The sequence below is a fragment of the Eulemur rufifrons genome, chromosome 18 (assembly GCF_041146395.1).
Source record: "Eulemur rufifrons isolate Redbay chromosome 18, OSU_ERuf_1, whole genome shotgun sequence".
NCBI classification, from domain to species: domain Eukaryota; kingdom Metazoa; phylum Chordata; class Mammalia; order Primates; family Lemuridae; genus Eulemur; species Eulemur rufifrons.
The window spans coordinates 49,612,390-49,630,894 of NC_091000.1; the positions used below are offsets into that span (position 1 = coordinate 49,612,390).

The 18,505-nt window shown below is 38.9% G+C and overlaps 2 protein-coding genes across 2 annotated transcripts in view; one reads left to right on the forward strand and one right to left on the reverse strand.

Moving 5' to 3' along the window:
- ALDH5A1 (aldehyde dehydrogenase 5 family member A1) overlaps positions 1–18,505 on the reverse strand; it is a 277,572-nt gene that overhangs the window by 136,923 nt on the left and 122,144 nt on the right. The window lies entirely within an intron of this gene.
- On the forward strand, positions 33–16,932 carry TDP2 (tyrosyl-DNA phosphodiesterase 2). Its single transcript, XM_069493005.1, has 7 exons — positions 33–248; positions 335–420; positions 6,043–6,216; positions 7,237–7,328; positions 11,670–11,788; positions 13,064–13,234; positions 15,962–16,932. Exons 1-7 carry the CDS (start codon positions 84–86, stop codon positions 16,241–16,243), a joined length of 1,089 nt encoding a protein of 362 aa, XP_069349106.1. The 5' UTR covers positions 33–83; the 3' UTR covers positions 16,244–16,932.

Consider the following 18,505-nt stretch of genomic DNA (forward strand, 5'->3'; position numbering starts at 1 on the left):
CCCGCGGGGCGGTTAGCGCCTGCGCAGAGCCGGGCGTCGGCCGCCTGTCCCGCGTGAGGGGGCGGTGAGAAGGCGGCGAGCAGATGGAGGAGGGGAATGAGCTCGGGGGCGGGACGGAGGCGGCGGGCGAAGAGGGCGAACCCGAGGTGAAGAAGCGGCGGCTTCTGTGTGTGGAGTTTGCCTCGGTTGCGAGCTGCGACGCCGCCGTGGCCCAGTGCTACCTGGCCGAGAACGACTGGGAGATGGAAGTACGCTTTTGCTGTCCCTCACTTCCGGCTCCTTTGCCTAGGTGGGTGGAGCGCCCTGGCCTCATCCCTGTGCCTTTGCTTTCCAGAGAGCGCTGAACTCCTACTTCGAGCCGCCAGTGGAGGAGAGCGCCTTGGAAAGCCGCCCCGAGAGCACCTCTGAGCCTGAGACCTAGTAAGTGATGAGGGGAGCGGGGAGGCGGTTTAATTTTGGGTTGCGCTGGGCAGTTGACCAGAGGCCAAAGCGAAAGGCTTGTGTTGGTGCTGCTGTGTGGAGATGCGCCCCAGCAACGGGGATAAGGTCTCTTTGAAGGTGGAGTCCAGGGAGGAAAAATCTGAAATATAATGTTTGGTTCGAATTATAGGAAATATGTAAGCGAGAGGTTTGAAACAAATGAATGAGGCACAATGCCCTGCTGAATGACGGTGACTTGGAAGTCTCCCTGCTTCCTGTGTTGTTTGTTTACTTTTGGCTGGCCAACCGGAATAGTAGTTTTTTTTTTTTAAGTGCACTTCCGCTCCGGTTATTTCAATGCCCCTCCCAAATTCCTGCACTACTGCTCTTAAAGTCCATAATGTGTCACGGGATTAGTTTTAAAAGTAATAATAAGAAAAATAAAGCCCAGATGCCCTGCAAGTCCCTCCACAGTTTGGCCACTGCCTGTCTTTCCAGGTTGGTCTCCTGCCACCCTGCTTTTCCTATCCCACCAAAAGTTCCAAGCATATCTAACTTTAACTTTCTTTAGTGGGCCATTTTCTCTTGTTTTTCAACTTTTGTAAAGATTTTTATTACCTCTACTTGAAACCTTTTCTTTGTCCTTCCTTGTAACTAATATTTATCTTAAAGGCCCTAATTTAGATATGACTTATCTCCAGGAAGCTTTTCCTGATATCCCAAGTCTGGATAAGGTTCCGCTTTTAGATACTCTCATAGCGTCCTGTATGACCCCTGTTATAATAACTTAGTCCATAGTATAATTGCTGGTAAAGTCAGTATCTGTTTTATATATTGCTGATTTCCCAAAGTCTAACACAATATTGGCACATAATAAGCTCTCAATAAATAGGTACTGAATGTGTAAAGTGCCCCCAGCTATATGGGCAGCCTGTACAGTTGGCTGTTCATAGTGGAGGCTTTTTTCTTCCTTTGAATTTTTCAGCTGCTCAGGCTTACAGATGTGATACGATCATTTCATTAGGCTCCTTTCTCTACCTAGCCTCTTCTTGGGGAGTTATCCACCCACCCAGTGATTTGTCTATGGCTCCCATGTTGTAATAGACAGAGCCAGTTGGACTAAGAGGTGTTCACCTAGCTCAAACTGGCCAGTCAGATCCTCTCTCTTGGGTTTCAGGATTAGGTCTAAGAGAATTAAGTCTGAATCTTCCTGTGGAGCTGGAACTGTAAACATGTTAACTTAGCACCTGTGGGGTTCCATACCCATTTTTGTGCACAGAGAAGCTGAAAACAGTGGTCTGCAGAGAGAGAATGAAGCAAAGGAAAGTTGATTTGTAGGATTGAGAGAAGGCCCCAGATTTCCCTTCTTAAGCATGGCTGCATTCCTGCACTTGGCTCTGTGACGGTTCTATTTCCTTGTAAATGCTCCTGTTTTGCTCACACCAACCTGAGTTAGTATCTGTTAGTAGCAACAGACTAAATTGTAACCAATAAATTGGAACAAAGTAAGTGGATTCCTTGAAATAGGGCTCAGAAAAAATGTGGCTCAAGTTGAGTAAGGGTGGCATGGGGTAGTATTAGGAATCCCCTACTTCAAAATGGTAAATTGGCAAAAACAAGCCAAGAGGTTGATTACCTGGTTGTCTCTTAGAACTCAGATCAAGTACCAACAAGAGTGAGGTTTTTAAAGTTTTGTTCACTGAGAGAAAAATGGGGAAGGGACAAACTTCAAGGTGTTTCCAAGGCCTGTGTTTTCGTGGGGCATGACCCGATTAAGTTTTTTATGTTGGCGTTAGCAAAAATGGAAGTAAAGGGAAAAAAGAAACTGATAGGAAGATTTTATGACTAGAAAAACTCAAGCATGCCGAGCAGGGGCTTTGGTTGCCTTAAACCAGTGGGGTGGGGTTCTCAGTTCTTCAGTAAATTCCCAGGATATTGGCAAACACTGAATTTGAACACTAAAGTGATGTTATCCCCCTACATTGGAATCTGTCTTTGGTGTCTCTGAGGAAAGACAAGAGAAATCCTCTTAAAACAATTGTGCCAAACTTTAGCTGCATATTAGAATTACCTGGGGAATTTTTTTAAAACATACTTTTCTGGGGCCCCACTTCCCAGAGATTCTAATTAAGTTAGTCTGGAATGGGGCCCATTTATCCCTCATGGGCTTTTTCTTTTTTTAGAAGCTTCCCAGGTGATTATAATGTGGAGCTGGCATTGAGAGCCCACATCCCAGAGTCTTGTTACTCAAGAATGTGGACCCTGGACCAGCAGCATAACACTACTAGGGAGCTTGTTAGACATGCAGAATCTTAGGCCTTATCCCAGATCTGCTGAATCAGAATCTATATTTTGACAGGGTTCCCAGTTCATTTAAAGTTGAGGAACACTGGCCTACAACATAGAAGAAGCTAAGGAGCCAGATACACTGACTAAAGCACTCCTCTGCTTAGGACAGAAGTCAACAAATCATTGCCCCTAAGATTAGCTAGGCCCTTTCAGTTGCCTTAGTATTTCTGTACAGCGCCATTTTGGAGTTTATTTCCCTTCCATTTTTCTGACTGGAAGTTTTTGTTACAGTTGTCCTGTTCTTCCTGCATTAAATATTGTGGATGTTGCATAAATAGCTAAGACATGAAATTCGGTTATAGAGAAACTGGAGGAGAAAAGGGCAGCATAGTGAGTAAGAGCATAGACTCTGGAGCCAAATGCAAAGGTTCTAAGTCCATCTGTGCCATTTAGTAACTGTACAACCTCTGTCTGCCTTGATTCTTTATCTGCACAGTGGGGATGGTAATAGTACCAACCTCGTGGAGTTGTTGTAAGGATTAAGTGAGCTAAGAGATGTAAAACACTTGTAATAGTGCCTGACACATGGTAAGAGCTCAGGAAATGTTACCTATGATTAGTGACACCACTATGCTCTCCCCACATCACCCCCTAACAGTTGTTGTCTTCTACTGAGGAGAGTAGGGAGGGTGTTTACAATTTTGTGTGAGGTAGATTGAGTTACAGGCGGGCACTTTTAAACTTTGGAAAGGTGTGTGTGCTAGATAGGTAAGGGGCCTAATGTGGTAAAAACCTTTGTCTTTGATAATAGATGTGTATTTAAAGTGCAATTTGTGAAAGAACAGATTTAACAGAATAAAGAGCTAATAATCCTTTCTGCTTTTAATGCTTTCCATAAAAAGGAAGGAAGTAACATCTTTGATCAGGCTCTGGAATCACTTGGCTTTTTCTCTTTGGTGGTAGGACCGTGAAAAAAAGATGTATAATATTAACTGACTGTTGAGTGAGAAAGAGAATTTTTGGGGAGGATAAAATTCACAAAGGAAAGTTTTACACTTAAACATAAGTTTTTAGATGCTCTTGAAGTTTTTTTTTTTTAATGTAAAAAGAAGATGACTCAAAAGATTTATTTTTTGCTTCAAAATTGGCATTAATTTCACCTAGCACCTAGGTCATGGCTTCTAAATGCCATTCTTTACTAAAAGGAACAAGGGCTCCTTAGAAATGATTGATTGGAGAGCAGCAGCAAGTAACATACAAGATGAGCCTGGAATATCTGTGCTGCCAGAAAGGAAGGAGGTGCCCAGAAAATGTTGGGGTGTGCCAGAAGGACTCAAGAACCAGCTTAAAAGCTGCCTACCTTCATCTCCCATTATAATTCAAGCAACAAGATAATTGACAGGAACAGGTTATAATCTATAGAATAAAATAAGAATCCATATTGATATAAATACAGTTTGTTCAGGAGAGAAAGGAATGTTTTTCCTTACTGTAGAATTCCAACTACTAAATGTAGAAGGTATGAGGAATTAGAAAAATCAACGTTTTGGAATTGCTATAGTAATAATTATTTCAGGCAGGTATCATTAATGGATACTAAAACTACTGGCAGTTCAATGAGAAGCAACATATTTTACATAATCACAAAGCACTTACCCACAAAATACTTAATGGGAAAAATCATAACTTTGCAGTGGAGAAATCTGGTTGACAACACTTTAACCAAGTGATTAAAGTTAGTATCACCAGTATTGAGACAAATCCGTATCAGGTGCCTCCTTATATGATGCACTGAGAAGATCATACTTTGCTTCTGTGCTATTCCTGCCAAAAAATGCACTGAAGGACATCCTGTGAGATAAATCTTCAAAAATTTCAAGGCCATGAGAGACAAAGACTGAAGAACCGTTCCAAATTAAAGGAGATTAAAAGAGACTTGCCTTCTAAATGCAACATGTGATCCTGGATTAGGACACTAGTGGCATAATTGGCAAAATTTGACGAGGTCTTTAAATTAGGTAATAATATTATGATCTCTTCACTTTTGATAATCATATTAGGGTATACAGTCATGTACTGCAGAACAACATTTTTGTCAACAATGGATTGACTCTACAATGGTGGTTCTATGATATGATACATATTTTTACTGCACCTTGTCTGTGTTTAGATATGTTTAAATACACAAATAATTAACCATTGTGTTTCAGTTGCCTACGGTGTTTGGTACAGTAACATGCTTTACAGCTTTGTAGCCTAGGAGCAATAGGCTATACCACATATCTTAAGTGTGCAGTAGGCTATACCATCTAGGTTTGTATACATTCTATGATGTTCACACAATGACAAAATCGCCTAGTGATGCATTTCTGGTAACATAAGCAACACATGACTATATGTAAGTATGTCCTCATTTTTAGGAAATAATAGAAAAGTATTTAAGCAAATGTTTCAGAATAAAAAGAATAAAGCCAGTAAATACTAGGTAAAATGTTAACATTTGGAGACTCTGAGTGATGTATAGAAATCTCTTTACTGTCTTTGTAGTTCTGAAAGTCTGAAATTATTTCAAAATAAAAAGTAAAATATTGGCGTTAAATTTATTAAAGATATAAATACAAAAACTTATTTTTAAAATTTATAGTTTATAAATGGTTGGCTGTCACCTTTCAGTAATGTTTATTCCTCCACTCACATGCCTGGGGCCAGGTCAGGTAGGACTGTGGACTGGAGCACATACATATGGCTTCAGCATGGCAGTCTCAGGGTAGTTGGGCTTCTTATATGGCAGTTCTGGGTTCCTGGAGAGAGTGTTCCGAAAGGCCTGCAAGTCTTCTTATGGAAGCTGCAAGTCTTCTTATGACCAAGCCTCAGAAGTCCCAGAATATCCTTTCCACTACTGTAATCAAGCAAGTTACTAAGGCCCAGATTCAGAGGAAGGGGTATTAGGCTTCACCACTCAACGAGGGGAGTAGCAAAGAATTTGCAGCCATTGTTTGTCTGCCACAATGGGATCTTATTTCAAATATGATTTATACGTTTGGAAATCTTACATTTCTTAGTCTAATTTAGGGTCATAGTTTGTAAAATTATTTTAGTGATACATGTTGTTGAAGGATATTGCATTGGCTATAACTGTGTAAGCAAACATTTGGATAGCGCAGTAAAAATCTGTTTTTCCTCAGTCATATAACTTTTGCTCTTATAGGTGGATATTTTTAGTCTTTTTAAAAGTTTATTGGTAAAATGAAGGCTATAAGTGCAAAATAATCCTTCAAGATTAATCAATGTATAGATTATTTGCGAAGTTGTATTTTATTTTGATCTTGCCAGTGTTGACCTAACCAATGAGGAAACAACTGATTCCACTAGTTCTAAAGTCAACCCATCTGAAAATACTCAGCAGGAAGACGGCAGCATGTTCTCTTTCATTACCTGGAATATTGATGGATTGGATCTAAACAATCTGCAAGAGAGGGCTCGAGGGGTGTGTTCCTACTTAACTTTGTAAGTGTCATCACTTCTGTTTAATAGTATCATGGTAATGTGTCTTATGTATGTACAAAGTATCAGTTCAAGGTTATGGGCTTTAGAGTTAAACCTGAGTTCAAAGTCCAGCTCAGAGAAGAAGCATCTGAAAGAAATGAGATGATTGCCTCTGAGAGCAGGATTTCCGGCTGGGGTGGAGAGAGGGAATACTCAATTTTTGTTAGAAGGCTTCTACTACTGTTTTCTTGTTAAACTTTGTATATAATTACTGCTGTGAGATTTAAATTACTAAGAAGATTTGTTGGGCTCTGTGACCTTGGGCAAACCACTTAAGTTCTCTGGGGCTCAGTGTTGTTCTTTAATAACTGCCTCAAGAGGAGGATTGAAAGAGATAACATTGAAAGCATCTGTTAAGAGTGTAGGACCTTTGTGGGCTCTCAATATGGTGGTTCCTGTTGTTAGTCATTCCAGTTTTTTAAAAATATAATTGTTGGCCGGGCGCGGTGGCTCACGCCTGTAATCCTAGCACTCTGGGAGGCCGAGGCGGGTGGATTGCTCAAGGTCAGGAGTTCGAGACCAGCCTGAGCGAGACCCCGTCTCTACTAAAAATAGAAAGACATTATATGGATACCTAAAAATCTATATAGAAAAAATTAGCCGGGCATAGTGGCGCATGCCTGTAGTCCCAGCTACTCGGGAGGCTGAGGCAGTAGGATCGCTTAAGCCCAGGAGTTTGAGGTTGCTGTGAGCTAAGCTGACGCCACGGCACTCACTCTAGCCTGGGCAACAAAGTGAGACTCTGTCTCAACAAAAAAAAAAAAAAAAAAAAAAAAAAAAAATATAATTGTTACAGTGCTGTGTGTTAAATTGCACACATCTTTGTCATTTTATAGTTATCAAAGATCAGTGTAAACATTGAATATTATGTGCTCTAGAGGGTAATAGATTTGTGTTTTTGTTATGTCATGGGACAAATCTATGTAGCTGAAAATGAAATGATATAGTTGGTGTTTATCATAAATTGATGTTTTTAATTAGGTACAACCCTGATGTGATATTTCTGCAGGAAGTTATTCCCCCATATTACAGTTATCTAAAGAAGAGAGCAAGTAATTATGAGATTATTACAGGTAACAATTTTCCTGTTATTTAACTTGCTTTTTCTTTGAAAAACAGATCAATGAAAGAGATAAATCAAAGTTAGTCTATTGGAACATAGAGAAGAAAAAGCACAAGTAAATAAGTTTGAGAAAAATAAGTAAGACACAGGATACTAAAAGAATTATAAGAGAATATTTTATATAGCTTAATCTTAGTAAGTGTGAAAAAGTGTTTGAAATGGATGATTTTTTAGGAAAATATTACTAAAATCTGAGACACTAACTTTTTGGTGAAATTCAGTTAAAAGTTTTAAGTGTGATAATCACATTGTGGTTACGCTTTTTTTTTAAAAAAAAAAACCATTCCTTTTTATTTTATATTCATTCCTTTTTATATATTTTGTTGTTCGTTTGCTAGGTTTTTGCCCTGGGTAAATTAGTTTTTTGGTTTCCCATCTATTTTGTTTTTGCTAAGTACATTTAAAGTACTGCTTTGGCTATGTCTCATGATTTTCATATACAGTTGTTCCTCTATAGCCATGGGGAATTGGTTCCGGGACCACCCCCCCATCCCCCTGCCCACCACTGATACCAAAATCCACACATAACTCAGGTCCCTCAGTTGGCCCTGCAGAGCCTGCGTATAGGAAAAGTAGTTGGCCCTCCATGTCTTTGGGTTTCACATCCTGCAAATATAGTACTTTCCACCCACATTTGGTGGATACAGAGGGCCAACTACATGTAAGGGGACCCATGCATTTCAAACTCCTATTGTTCAAGGGCCAACTGTATAGTGTTTTCTTTGTCTTTCACTTTTATATAATGTGTGATTTTTAATTTTGATACACTCTTTAATCCAGAATTGTTGAGGAGAGGGTTCTCTCTTAGTCTCTGGGTCTGTCTCTTCTTTGTAGAACTACTTTTCTGCATTTTCTTGGGGATTCTTTTTGGGTTTCTTATGTTCTGAATCCCATGCTTTCCTCCTCCTTTGTTTACTTTCTCGTTTTCTTGGAGCACATTCTCTGATTACTTTCTGAGAAGAAATTTGTAGGTAGTGAAGTTTTTGAATCCTAGCATATTTGAGAATGCTTGTGTTTTAGCCTTATAGTTGTTAGTTTGCCTGGACATGGATTTCTAGGTATTAAGTCATTTTTCCTCAAAATTTTGAAGGCATTGCTTCAGTGTCTTTTAGTTTCCATTATTGATGATAATAAGGCTGATGCCTTTCTAATTCCTGTTCTTTTTCCGTACTCTCTGGAAGCATTGCAGGTCTTCTTTTTAACCCTAGTGTTCTTTGGGTCTTTCTAAAAATTTATTGTGCTGAATGCTTGGCGGGGCCTTTTAATCTGGATATTTGGAAAACCTTGGTTCTGGAAAATCCTTCTCTCTCCCTCCCTCCCTCGCTCTCCTTCCTCACTGCTTTCCTGTCTCTCCACCCTTCCCTTCCCTTCTAACTCTTCCCCTCCCTTTCATTATTTTCTCTTCCTTTGCCCTTCTTCTCTTTCCTTCTCTCTTTCTCTTCCCCCCTCCCTCCCTCCATTATAATTTCTTTATTCCTCCCCTTTTTCTGAAATCCTTCTGTTGGGTACCTAAATGGTGTACCTCCTGGGTTGATCCTTTAATTTTTTATATTTTGCCCAGGCGTGGTGGCTCACGCCTGTAATCCTAGCACTCTGGGAGGCTGAGGTGGGAGGATGGCTTGAGCTCAGGAGTTGGAGACCAGCCTGAGCAAGAGCGAGACCCATCTCTACTGAAAATAGGAAAAATTAGCCGGGAGTGGTGTGCGCCTGTAGTCCCAGCTACTTGGGAGGCTGAGGCAGGAGGATCACTTGAGCCCAGGAGTTTGAGGGTGCTGTGAGCTAGGCTGACGCCAGGGCACTTGCCCAGGTAACAGAGTGAGACTCTGTCTCAAGGAAAAAAAAATTTTTTTCATATCTTTCTCTTATTTTCCCATCACTTTGCGTATCTGTTCTACTTTCTTGACAACTGTTTTGACTTTTAGATATTATTTTAATTTCCTGGGCTTCCTGTCCATTGAATGTCTTTTTTATGGTATACTTTTCATGTTTATGGATATAGTATCTTTTTTGTATTTTGTTTTAGGTTTTAATCTCTTTCTCTACATTGTTTTCACTTTCTTCTTTTTGTTTCTTTTGGTTATGTTATGTCATATTAGTGTCTGTCATTTTATTTTATTTTATTTTATTTTTTTGAGACAGAGTGTCACTCTGAGTTGCCCAAGCTAGAGTGCCGCAGCGTCAGCCTAGCTCACAGCAACCTCAAACTCCTGGGCTCAAGCAATCCTTCTGCCACAGCCTCCCGAGTAGCTGGGACTGCAGGCATGTGCCACCATGCCCGGCTAATTTTTTTCTATATATATTTTTAGTTGTCCATATAATTTCTTTTTTTTTTTTCTTTTTTGAGACAGAGTCTCGCTTTGTTGCCCAGGCTAGAGTGAGTGCCATGGCGTCAGCTTAGCTCACAGCAACCTCAAACTCCTGGGCTTAAGTGATCCTACCGCTTCAGCCTCCCGAATGGCTGGGACTACAGGCATGCGCCACCATGCCCGGCTAATTTTTTCTATATATATTTTAGTTGGCCAGATAATTTCTTTCTATTTTTAGTAGAGACGGGGTCTCGCTCTTGCTCAGACTGGATAATTTCTTTCTATTTTTTTTTTTTTTTATTAGAGATGGGGGTCTCGCTCTTTGCTCAGGCTGGTCTCAAACTCCTGAGCTCAAACGATCCACCTGCCTCGGCCTCCCAGAGTGCTAGGATTATAGGTGGGAGCCACCGCACGCGGCCTGTCATGTCATTTTAGACCTGTTTTTTAAATGTGTAGGAATTCTTGGCTCTTGACATTTAAACACCAGGCTAACTAAAAAGTTAATTATAGCTTAGTATCTCTGAGCAAGGCTAGTAGTGTGCTTTATCAGAGCTGGATGAGGGATTGATTATGGAGCAAACTGCTTGTTCACCAGGGGAGACCTCCAATTATCAGTGTGTCAGTATATAGATGCCTTTAATCTGAGGCCACTGAATTTCTCTCAAAAAGAATTCTTTAGCTTTCTGTCTCCTGGGTGTTGGGGTTGGAGGTGGTGTGCTTGTCTTGCCTACCATCTGGAAGCTGGAAGGGAGCTGAGTAGGTACGCTTTCACTTAATCCATATTTTCGGTCCTATACCTCAGCCCATTCCCCTATCAGTCCTCTCCTAACTCACGATCCTCCCAGTGGCTGATGACTGTATGGAGCCTCCTCAATTCAGTTTCTCTATAAACTTCTAATCTCTGTTAATAGTGGGGTGATCACTTGGCTGTGAGGAGTGGGGAAGGCACCTGGGAGGTGTTTAACCCTATATCTAGACCTTGAAGTGACCCTCCTGTTCCTAGCTCAGCACCTTACCTTTTGTGGTACCTTTGTGTTGGAGTACTAAGAGTTTCCAGGCTTTGGTGGAACAAATCTGCTTCCATCCTGTCTGCTTCTCTGCTACAGTCACTCACATGGTTTCCCTCTGTTCTGATAAACCAGTTGCCACTTCTCCATCTGCTTTCTATTTTCTGAAAAACTATGGGAAACTTTCATCACTGCCCCTTTGTTCCCATCCTCTTCTTGCAGGTTTATATCTTTCTGAATTTTTTATTCATTTACTATAATTTTTCTTGCACTTCTAGTATGAAAAGAAGTAAATGGATAGCAATTTGCTTCAGTTTAAGTCTCATCTATTCTGTGTCTTTCAGAAATTTCTCAAATTTTCTCATTTGATATTGGCAGTGTTAACTATTTTGGACATGTATGTGCATCTATTTATTTATTTATTTATTTTTGAGACAGAGTCTCGCTCTGTTGCCCGGTCTAGAGTGCCGTGGCGTCACCCTAGCTCACAGCAACCTCAAACTCTTGGGCTTAAGCAATCCTACTGCTTCAGCCTCCCAAGTAGCTGGGACTACAGGCATGCGCCACCATGCCCAGCTAATTTTTTCTGTATATTTTTAGTTGTCCGGTTAATTTCTTTCTATTTTTTAGTAGAGACGGGGTCTCACTCTTGCTCAGGCTAGTCCGGAACTCCTGACCTTGAGCCATCCTCCCACCTCGGCCTCCCAGGGTGCTAGGATTACAGGCGTGAGCCACCACGCCTGGCCCATTTATTTTTATTTTTATATTTCTTCCATGCTTCCAGTTAAAATTTAGGAGGGAGCAGACAAATAAATGGACGTGGCCATGATAAACTATTTAGAAATAATAGTTTACTTTAAAGATTTGGATCCATTAAATATTTGTTACCTGTTTCTTATAAAAATGTTCAGTACAGGAACTTGTGGTAAACTGAAAATGACCTTCTTAGCCTAAATTCTTTTCCACAAACATTTGAAGGTCATGAAGAAGGCTATTTCACAGCTATAATGTTGAAGAAATCAAGAGTGAAATTAAAAAACCAAGAAGTTATTCCTTTTCCAAGTACCACTATGATGAGAAACCTTTTATGTGTGAATGTAAGTAATTTTTGAAAATTGACTGTTTTTTAAAAAAGAATAGATTTTTTAAATAGTTCTTCATGTTGTCCTTTTTTAAAATCATTGCTTTTAGGGAAAACTTTGCTCCTTACTTACAGAGTCTTTTAAATAGTCTTAAAGAACCTTGTAAATTAAGTTTTTACATAAATTTTAAATATGGATAGACTTATAAAAATAGAATTCTTAATCTATGAGATATTTTCCTAAGAATGCTTGAGAGTTTCCTAACATTCCACATTTACTTCCTGAAGTAATGTTTTTGCTTTCTGCTCTACACAAGGTACTGTGTTGTACTCTATGAGACTTACCAAATTAATCAAATAGATCTTGCTCTTATACAGTTTATAGATTAGTAAGGGAGAGTGTATATGTAGTAACTAAAATACAGGAAAGGCATAAATGCCACAGGAGAAGTGTAAGTGATGTTCCATGGAAGTTTAGAGAAAAGAAAGATGACTTTTAACCAGATTGTTTAGTGAGGGTTTCATGAAGGAAGTGATATTTGAATTGGGCCCTGAAAAGTACCTAAGACGTAGACATTAAGAGGAGTCTAGATGGAGAAATCACCGTGAGCAAACTTTTGCAAGTTGCAAGAGGTGTGTATGTACTGGTATAAATGAACATTCTATTCAGTTGGGTGCAGAGGACACGAAGAAGGTAGTTTGACAGGAGGTTGAGAAGTAGGTAGGATCCAGATTATAGAAGAGCATGAATGCTGAGTACTAATGAATTGGACTTGATTCTGCAGGCACATATATAATGACAGTAATACATTATTGGTGTCTTAATTGCAAATGGTAAATGATTCCCATTCATTCTATTAACTGACATTTTTTGAATACTTATGTGCCAGGCCCTTAATGATATAGCAGTAAATAAGAATCATCTCTACTTACAAATGACTTATAACTTTGTAGGAGGGAAAAAACTGTGCTTTTAATTTAGTCTAGGGGGCTTTAAAGCAGTCTGTCCAGCTTGCTTTTGGAGTATAGAGGAGGGAGCCAATGATGGCCTGGGGACGTTGGGGAAGGGCTCTCACAGTGGAGGTAGCATCTGGGGTAGGTTGTGCTTGCTAATTAGTTTTCTTTGGGGCAGGGTTCTCACTTTATACTTCTTTTGACCCAGAGGGATGGGAATAATGTTGGTTATGTAATTTCAGTTTAGTAAATAATATACTAATTGATGGAACAGTTTGATTTTGTTAGCAAAGTTCAGCTCAGTGGGCAATTTTAATGACTGTTTATCCTGTTGCAGGTGTGTGTGTCAGGAAATGAACTTTGCCTTATGACTTCCCATTTGGAGAGCACCAGAGGGCATGCTAAGGAACGAATGAATCAGTTAAAAATTGTCTTAAAGAAAATGCAAGAGGCTCCGGAGTCAGCTACAGTTATATTTGCAGGGGATACAAATTTAAGAGATCAAGAAGTGAGTGACAAAGTCAGTTCAATGTTTGTGGGCAGGCTGGGCGTGGTGGCTCACACCTGTAATCCGTTAACATTGGGAGGCTGAGGTGGGAGGGTCGCTTGAGGCCAAGGCTCTTGCTCAGGCTGGACTCAAACTCCTGACCTCCAGGGCTCTTCCCGCCTTGGCCTCCCAGAGTGCTAGGATTATAGGCGTGAGCCACTGCACCTGGCCCGTAACACTCTTCTTTCTGAGGTTTCCTTTTCTTTCTCTCTCTCTCTCTCTTTCTCTCTCTTTCTCTTTCTCTTCTCCTTTCTTTGGCTTTTATCAACTTTTTTTACTCCCTTTTCCGGCCACATGTTCAGGTCTCCAGGTCTGAAACAAAGTCTTTCTCTTTCCCCTTAGTTTAGTTGAGGCACATTTAGATTTCTCAGGACCTCAAAAAATTACACATAGAATTACTATATGATCCAGCAATTTCACTTCTAGGTATATACCCCAAAGAAGTAAAAGCAGGACTTGAACAGGTATTATTAGGTCATTAAATATGAAATGTCCAATTTCAAATCAAAAGTTTTGTTTATTATATATCAAACAAGAAGCAGTACAGTTAATCAAAGTTTACATCAAAACTATCAACACAGTTTTGCCATCTTAACAGTAGCTTTATGCCAGCAGCAAAGAAGCCTGGAGAGTGAGTGGCAATGAAATAGCAAAAGGCATTTTCCACAGTTTGTTAAGAATTGAATATTTTTCCTTGCAAGAAGTGGTCAAAAGCCTGGAAGAAGTGGTGGTCAGTTGATGCAAGGTCTGGTGAATATAGTGGATGACAGAGAGCTTCCAAGTCTAGCCTCTGTAGTTTGAGCAGCATTATTTGTATGACATTGTCTTGGAAGAGGATTGGCCTGTCTCCGTTGACTAATCTCGGCTGCTTAATTGCAAGCATCCTCATCATTTCATCCTATTGGTTGTAGTAGATAATCGATTGACCAGGTTTCATGAAGCTGTAGTGGATAATACCAGTGCTGGACCACCAAACAGACACCGTTAGCTTTTTTTGATGAATATTCAGTTTTGGACTGTGTTTTGGCACTTCCTCTTTATCCAACCATTGTGCTGAACACTTGGGATTGTCCAAAAGAATCCATTTTTCATTACACGTAACATACAGGGTAAAAATGGTTGGCCTTTATGTTGTGACAGCAAAGAAAGGCAAGCTTTGAGACGATTTCTCTTCTGGCGCTCATTTAATTAATGCAGAACCCATCTATCCAGCTTCTTTACCTTTTTGATTTGTTTCAAATGGTCCAATATTATTGGAATATTAATGTCAAATCTTGCTGTTAATTCATGTGTAGGTTGAGATGGATTCATTTCTATGACAGCTTTCAGCTCATCATCATCCACCTTGGTCTCAGATTGCCCACATGGCTCATTTTCAAGATTAAAACCACCAGAAGGGAACTTCTCAAACCATCAATGTACTACTGTGCGTTCAAATGCCACATCCTTCCCAAACATTTTGTTGATACATTCAGCTATCTGCGCTGCGTTGTTTCCATGACGGAACTCATATTTGAAAATAACATGCATTTTTGACTTCTCCATGTTTCACAAAAATTGCTGTAAAAAAAATTTGAAAGATAATCACAAGCCAAACTGCATTTGAAAGAATGAAGATGTACCTTCACAATAAACATAAAACAAGTGTCAGAGTGAAATGTCAGAGATGAGATATCAACTGTCTAACTTAGCACTTAAGGGAATCAGACATTTCATACTTAATAACCTAATACTCGTATACCCATGTGTGTTCATAGCAGTTTATTCACAATAACCAAAAGGTGGAAGCAACACAAGTGTCATTGACAGCTGAATAGACAAAATGTGGTATATACATACAGTGGAATATTATTCAGTCTTAAAAAGGAAGGGACTTTTGACAAGTTACAACATGGATGAATCTTATAGACACATGCTAAGTGAATGAAGCCAATCAGAAAAGGAGAATATATGATTCCTCTTATATGAATTTCCTAAGCTAGTAGGATTTGTAGAGGCAAAGTAGAATGGTGGTTGCCAGGGACTTGGGGTATAAGAGAATGGTAAATTAGTGTTTAATGGATACAGAGGTTCAGTTGGGGAAGATGAAAAGTTTTTGGAGGTGGATGGTGGTGATGGTTGCACAACAATGTGAATGTACTTAATGCCACAGCACTGTACACTTAAAAATTGGTTAAAATGATAAATTTTATGTTGTATATATTTTGTCATACACAATTTTTTTAAATCCTCGAGTGTGAATGGAAAAGGAAGAATTAATATTGTTAGTAAATTTCAAATAAAACTGTGAGGGTAATTGACATTACTGGATCTTACAAATGCTGCACCTTTAAATTTGTAGACTAGTTTTGCCGCCTTTTTTACTTGAGTTCATTTTTTACAAACTACTAACAGCAATAACAGGCCATGGGTATTGAGCTTTCTGAGTTTTATCTGACACTCAAAGTTAGGAAACCATGGCAGAAGAGAAGGGGCAAATCCTAAGCTTCCTTGGCTCTCTTATTATATTACCCACCTATTACCATGCAGCATAATTCTTATAATGTGTCTAGTTATTTTGGATTTGTACATTAATAACTTCTGACATTCTGATTGGAAGTGTTGCACTTAGACATGGTAATAGCAAAGACACCTTTTCAAATTCGAGGGAAAAATGGGATCTTAATAGAGCATTCTTTTTCTTTCCAGGTTACCAAATGTGGTGGTTTACCCAACAACATTTTGGATGTCTGGGAGTTTTTGGGCAAACCTAAGCATTGCCAGTATACATGGGATACACAAATGAACTCTAATCTTGGAATAACCGCTACTTGTAAGCTTCGTTTTGATCGGATATTTTTCAGAGCAGCGGCAGAAGAGGGCCACATTATTCCTCGAAGTTTGGACCTCCTTGGGTTGGAAAAACTGGACTGCGGTAGATTTCCTAGTGATCACTGGGGTCTCCTATGCAACTTAGATGTAATATTGTGAAATGCTTTCAAATACGAGTTTTAAAGGTAGTTTTATTCAGGGTTTTTGCAAATATAATTTCTACTTTCTGGAAAGGTAGGTTTAATATGGAGGAATTAATATACTTGGATCATAGTAACAGAAAACAACTATGATTTTATTTTGTGATTGTGTCCTCAGAATTCAATATTAAAGATTAATGTTTATTTAAACTAAAGCATACCTGTGTTCAGAATGTGAGGTCTTTTAATGAAAAAGGCACAAAGTCTGTCAGAATTCTTAATAGTGTTTATAGCTGCTGGCTGGATTACAAGCAGGGGCCATGTTGTCTTTGGGTAAAATAGTCTTCAAAAGAAAAAAGATTACTGAGTCTTCGGGACTGGATCTTTTAATTATATTTCATAAATTCAGATGATCTTAAATGGAAAAGGCATGATCATCTGCAGTTACGTAGAAGACAACTATCCTACATCAGACTTTATTTTTGTCAGCTAACATAATTGATAAGGTGTAAATGATTTGATTCATTTTTGTAGATATGTCACCAACAGAGGCAAAGTTTGGCTTGATAATGATTGAAATCAGTTTTATAGCACCATGGGATTTTTTTGCTAAGAGAAAAATAAATGTGTAAAGAGAAATAGCCTTCTAGTTTTGTTACTTGTGAAATGGAAATATAGGAAGTGAATAAAGAATACTTTTAAATGTGCTTTAAAGAAAAAGAATTTTTCCTTCAAGAGAACTGTACTTTAAATAAAGAATTTTACTTGTTCATAGTTTTTGTGTGTTTTTGTGTCCATGATGGGATTAAAGTTTTTACCTGTTTCCTGTTTCTGGCTCCTGCTTCCTCTTCTTGTGTAAGGAAACAGCTTTCCATGTTCCTTCTTACTGCACCAAGAATTACCAAGAATACTTTTGCTTCCTTAGTATAAAAAAAAGAAAGCCAGTGGGAGTAATTAGAAGTAAAAGTAACAGAACCTTATTTTCATCAGGAGTGCCAAAATTAAAACATCTAATAAAAGATGAATTTATATGTAATATTCCCTTTTTAGTGACAATGCAAAGTTTTATATATTAATCATAATTTTAATCATTAAAAAGTGAGAATTGGTGTTAATATTGTAGTAGCATACATTATGGAGGTAATACAGTAGTTCATTTCTGTGGGAAAAGGATTATTCTAGCACAAATTGCTTATTTATTTGGAAAAATTATTAGAACCTCACATTACAAAAAGAAAAGAGTGAAAGCCTATTAATATAAAAAATAAAATATTCAATGTGGTGAATTAGACTAAATAAAGGATTATCAAATTGTTTTAAAACCATGAAAGTATCATTTCCTTTAGATAACTTATAGCATCCACATGAAATGCCTTCCTGTATATTGCTTATAATGACAAAGTCTAAAAATCAAGTTGAAGTGCATAAGAACAACCAAACCACTTTTAGTCTGTATTCATTAGCAATAGTTCTCAAACAATGAAAGAATTAAGAACCTACGAAGATGAGTTTTTTACTTTGAATCTTTTGAAGTTTTTCCATTGTAGTAGTTTCACTTACCTCCCTTGATGAAATTCCAACTTGGAATCTCATATTTCAATGAGGCAATGCTTTCAAAATGCTAAGTACCATTTTTGCCACTGATATGGAATGTACTTTAACCTTGCTAAACCTCAGTTTTTCCCACCTTCAAAATAAAGTAGTCCTTTGTCTTTTATTGTGTGAATGTCCCAACCAACAGCATAAGCAAAAGCAAAGTCAAAAATTGTACTAAGGGCCGGGCGCAGTGGCTCACGCCTGTAATCCTAGCACTCTGGGAGGCCGAGGTGGGTGGATCGTTTGAGCTCAGGAGTTCGAGACCAGCCTGAGCAAGAGCGAGACCCCATCTCTACTAAAAATAGAAAGAAATTATATGGACAGCTAAAAATATATATAGAAAAAATTAGCCGGGCATGGTGGTGCATGCCTGTAGTCCCAGCTACTCGGGAGGCTGAGGCAGAAGGATTGCTTGAGCTCAGGAGTTTGAGGTTGCTGTGAGCTAGGCTGACGCCACGGCACTCACTCTAGCCTGGGCAACAGAGTGAGACTCTGTCTCAAAAAAAAAAAAAAAAAAAAATTGTACTAAGGATATATAATTGTCTTTAGTGCCTATTGTAGCGTCTGGCATATAGCAGGAACTCAGTGAATGTCCACTGAATGTTGAAGAGAAGTGAAAGGTAGTGGCCTCACATCTGTGTCCTAAGGAGGCAGACTGACATTTTCATACAGTACCAACATAGAT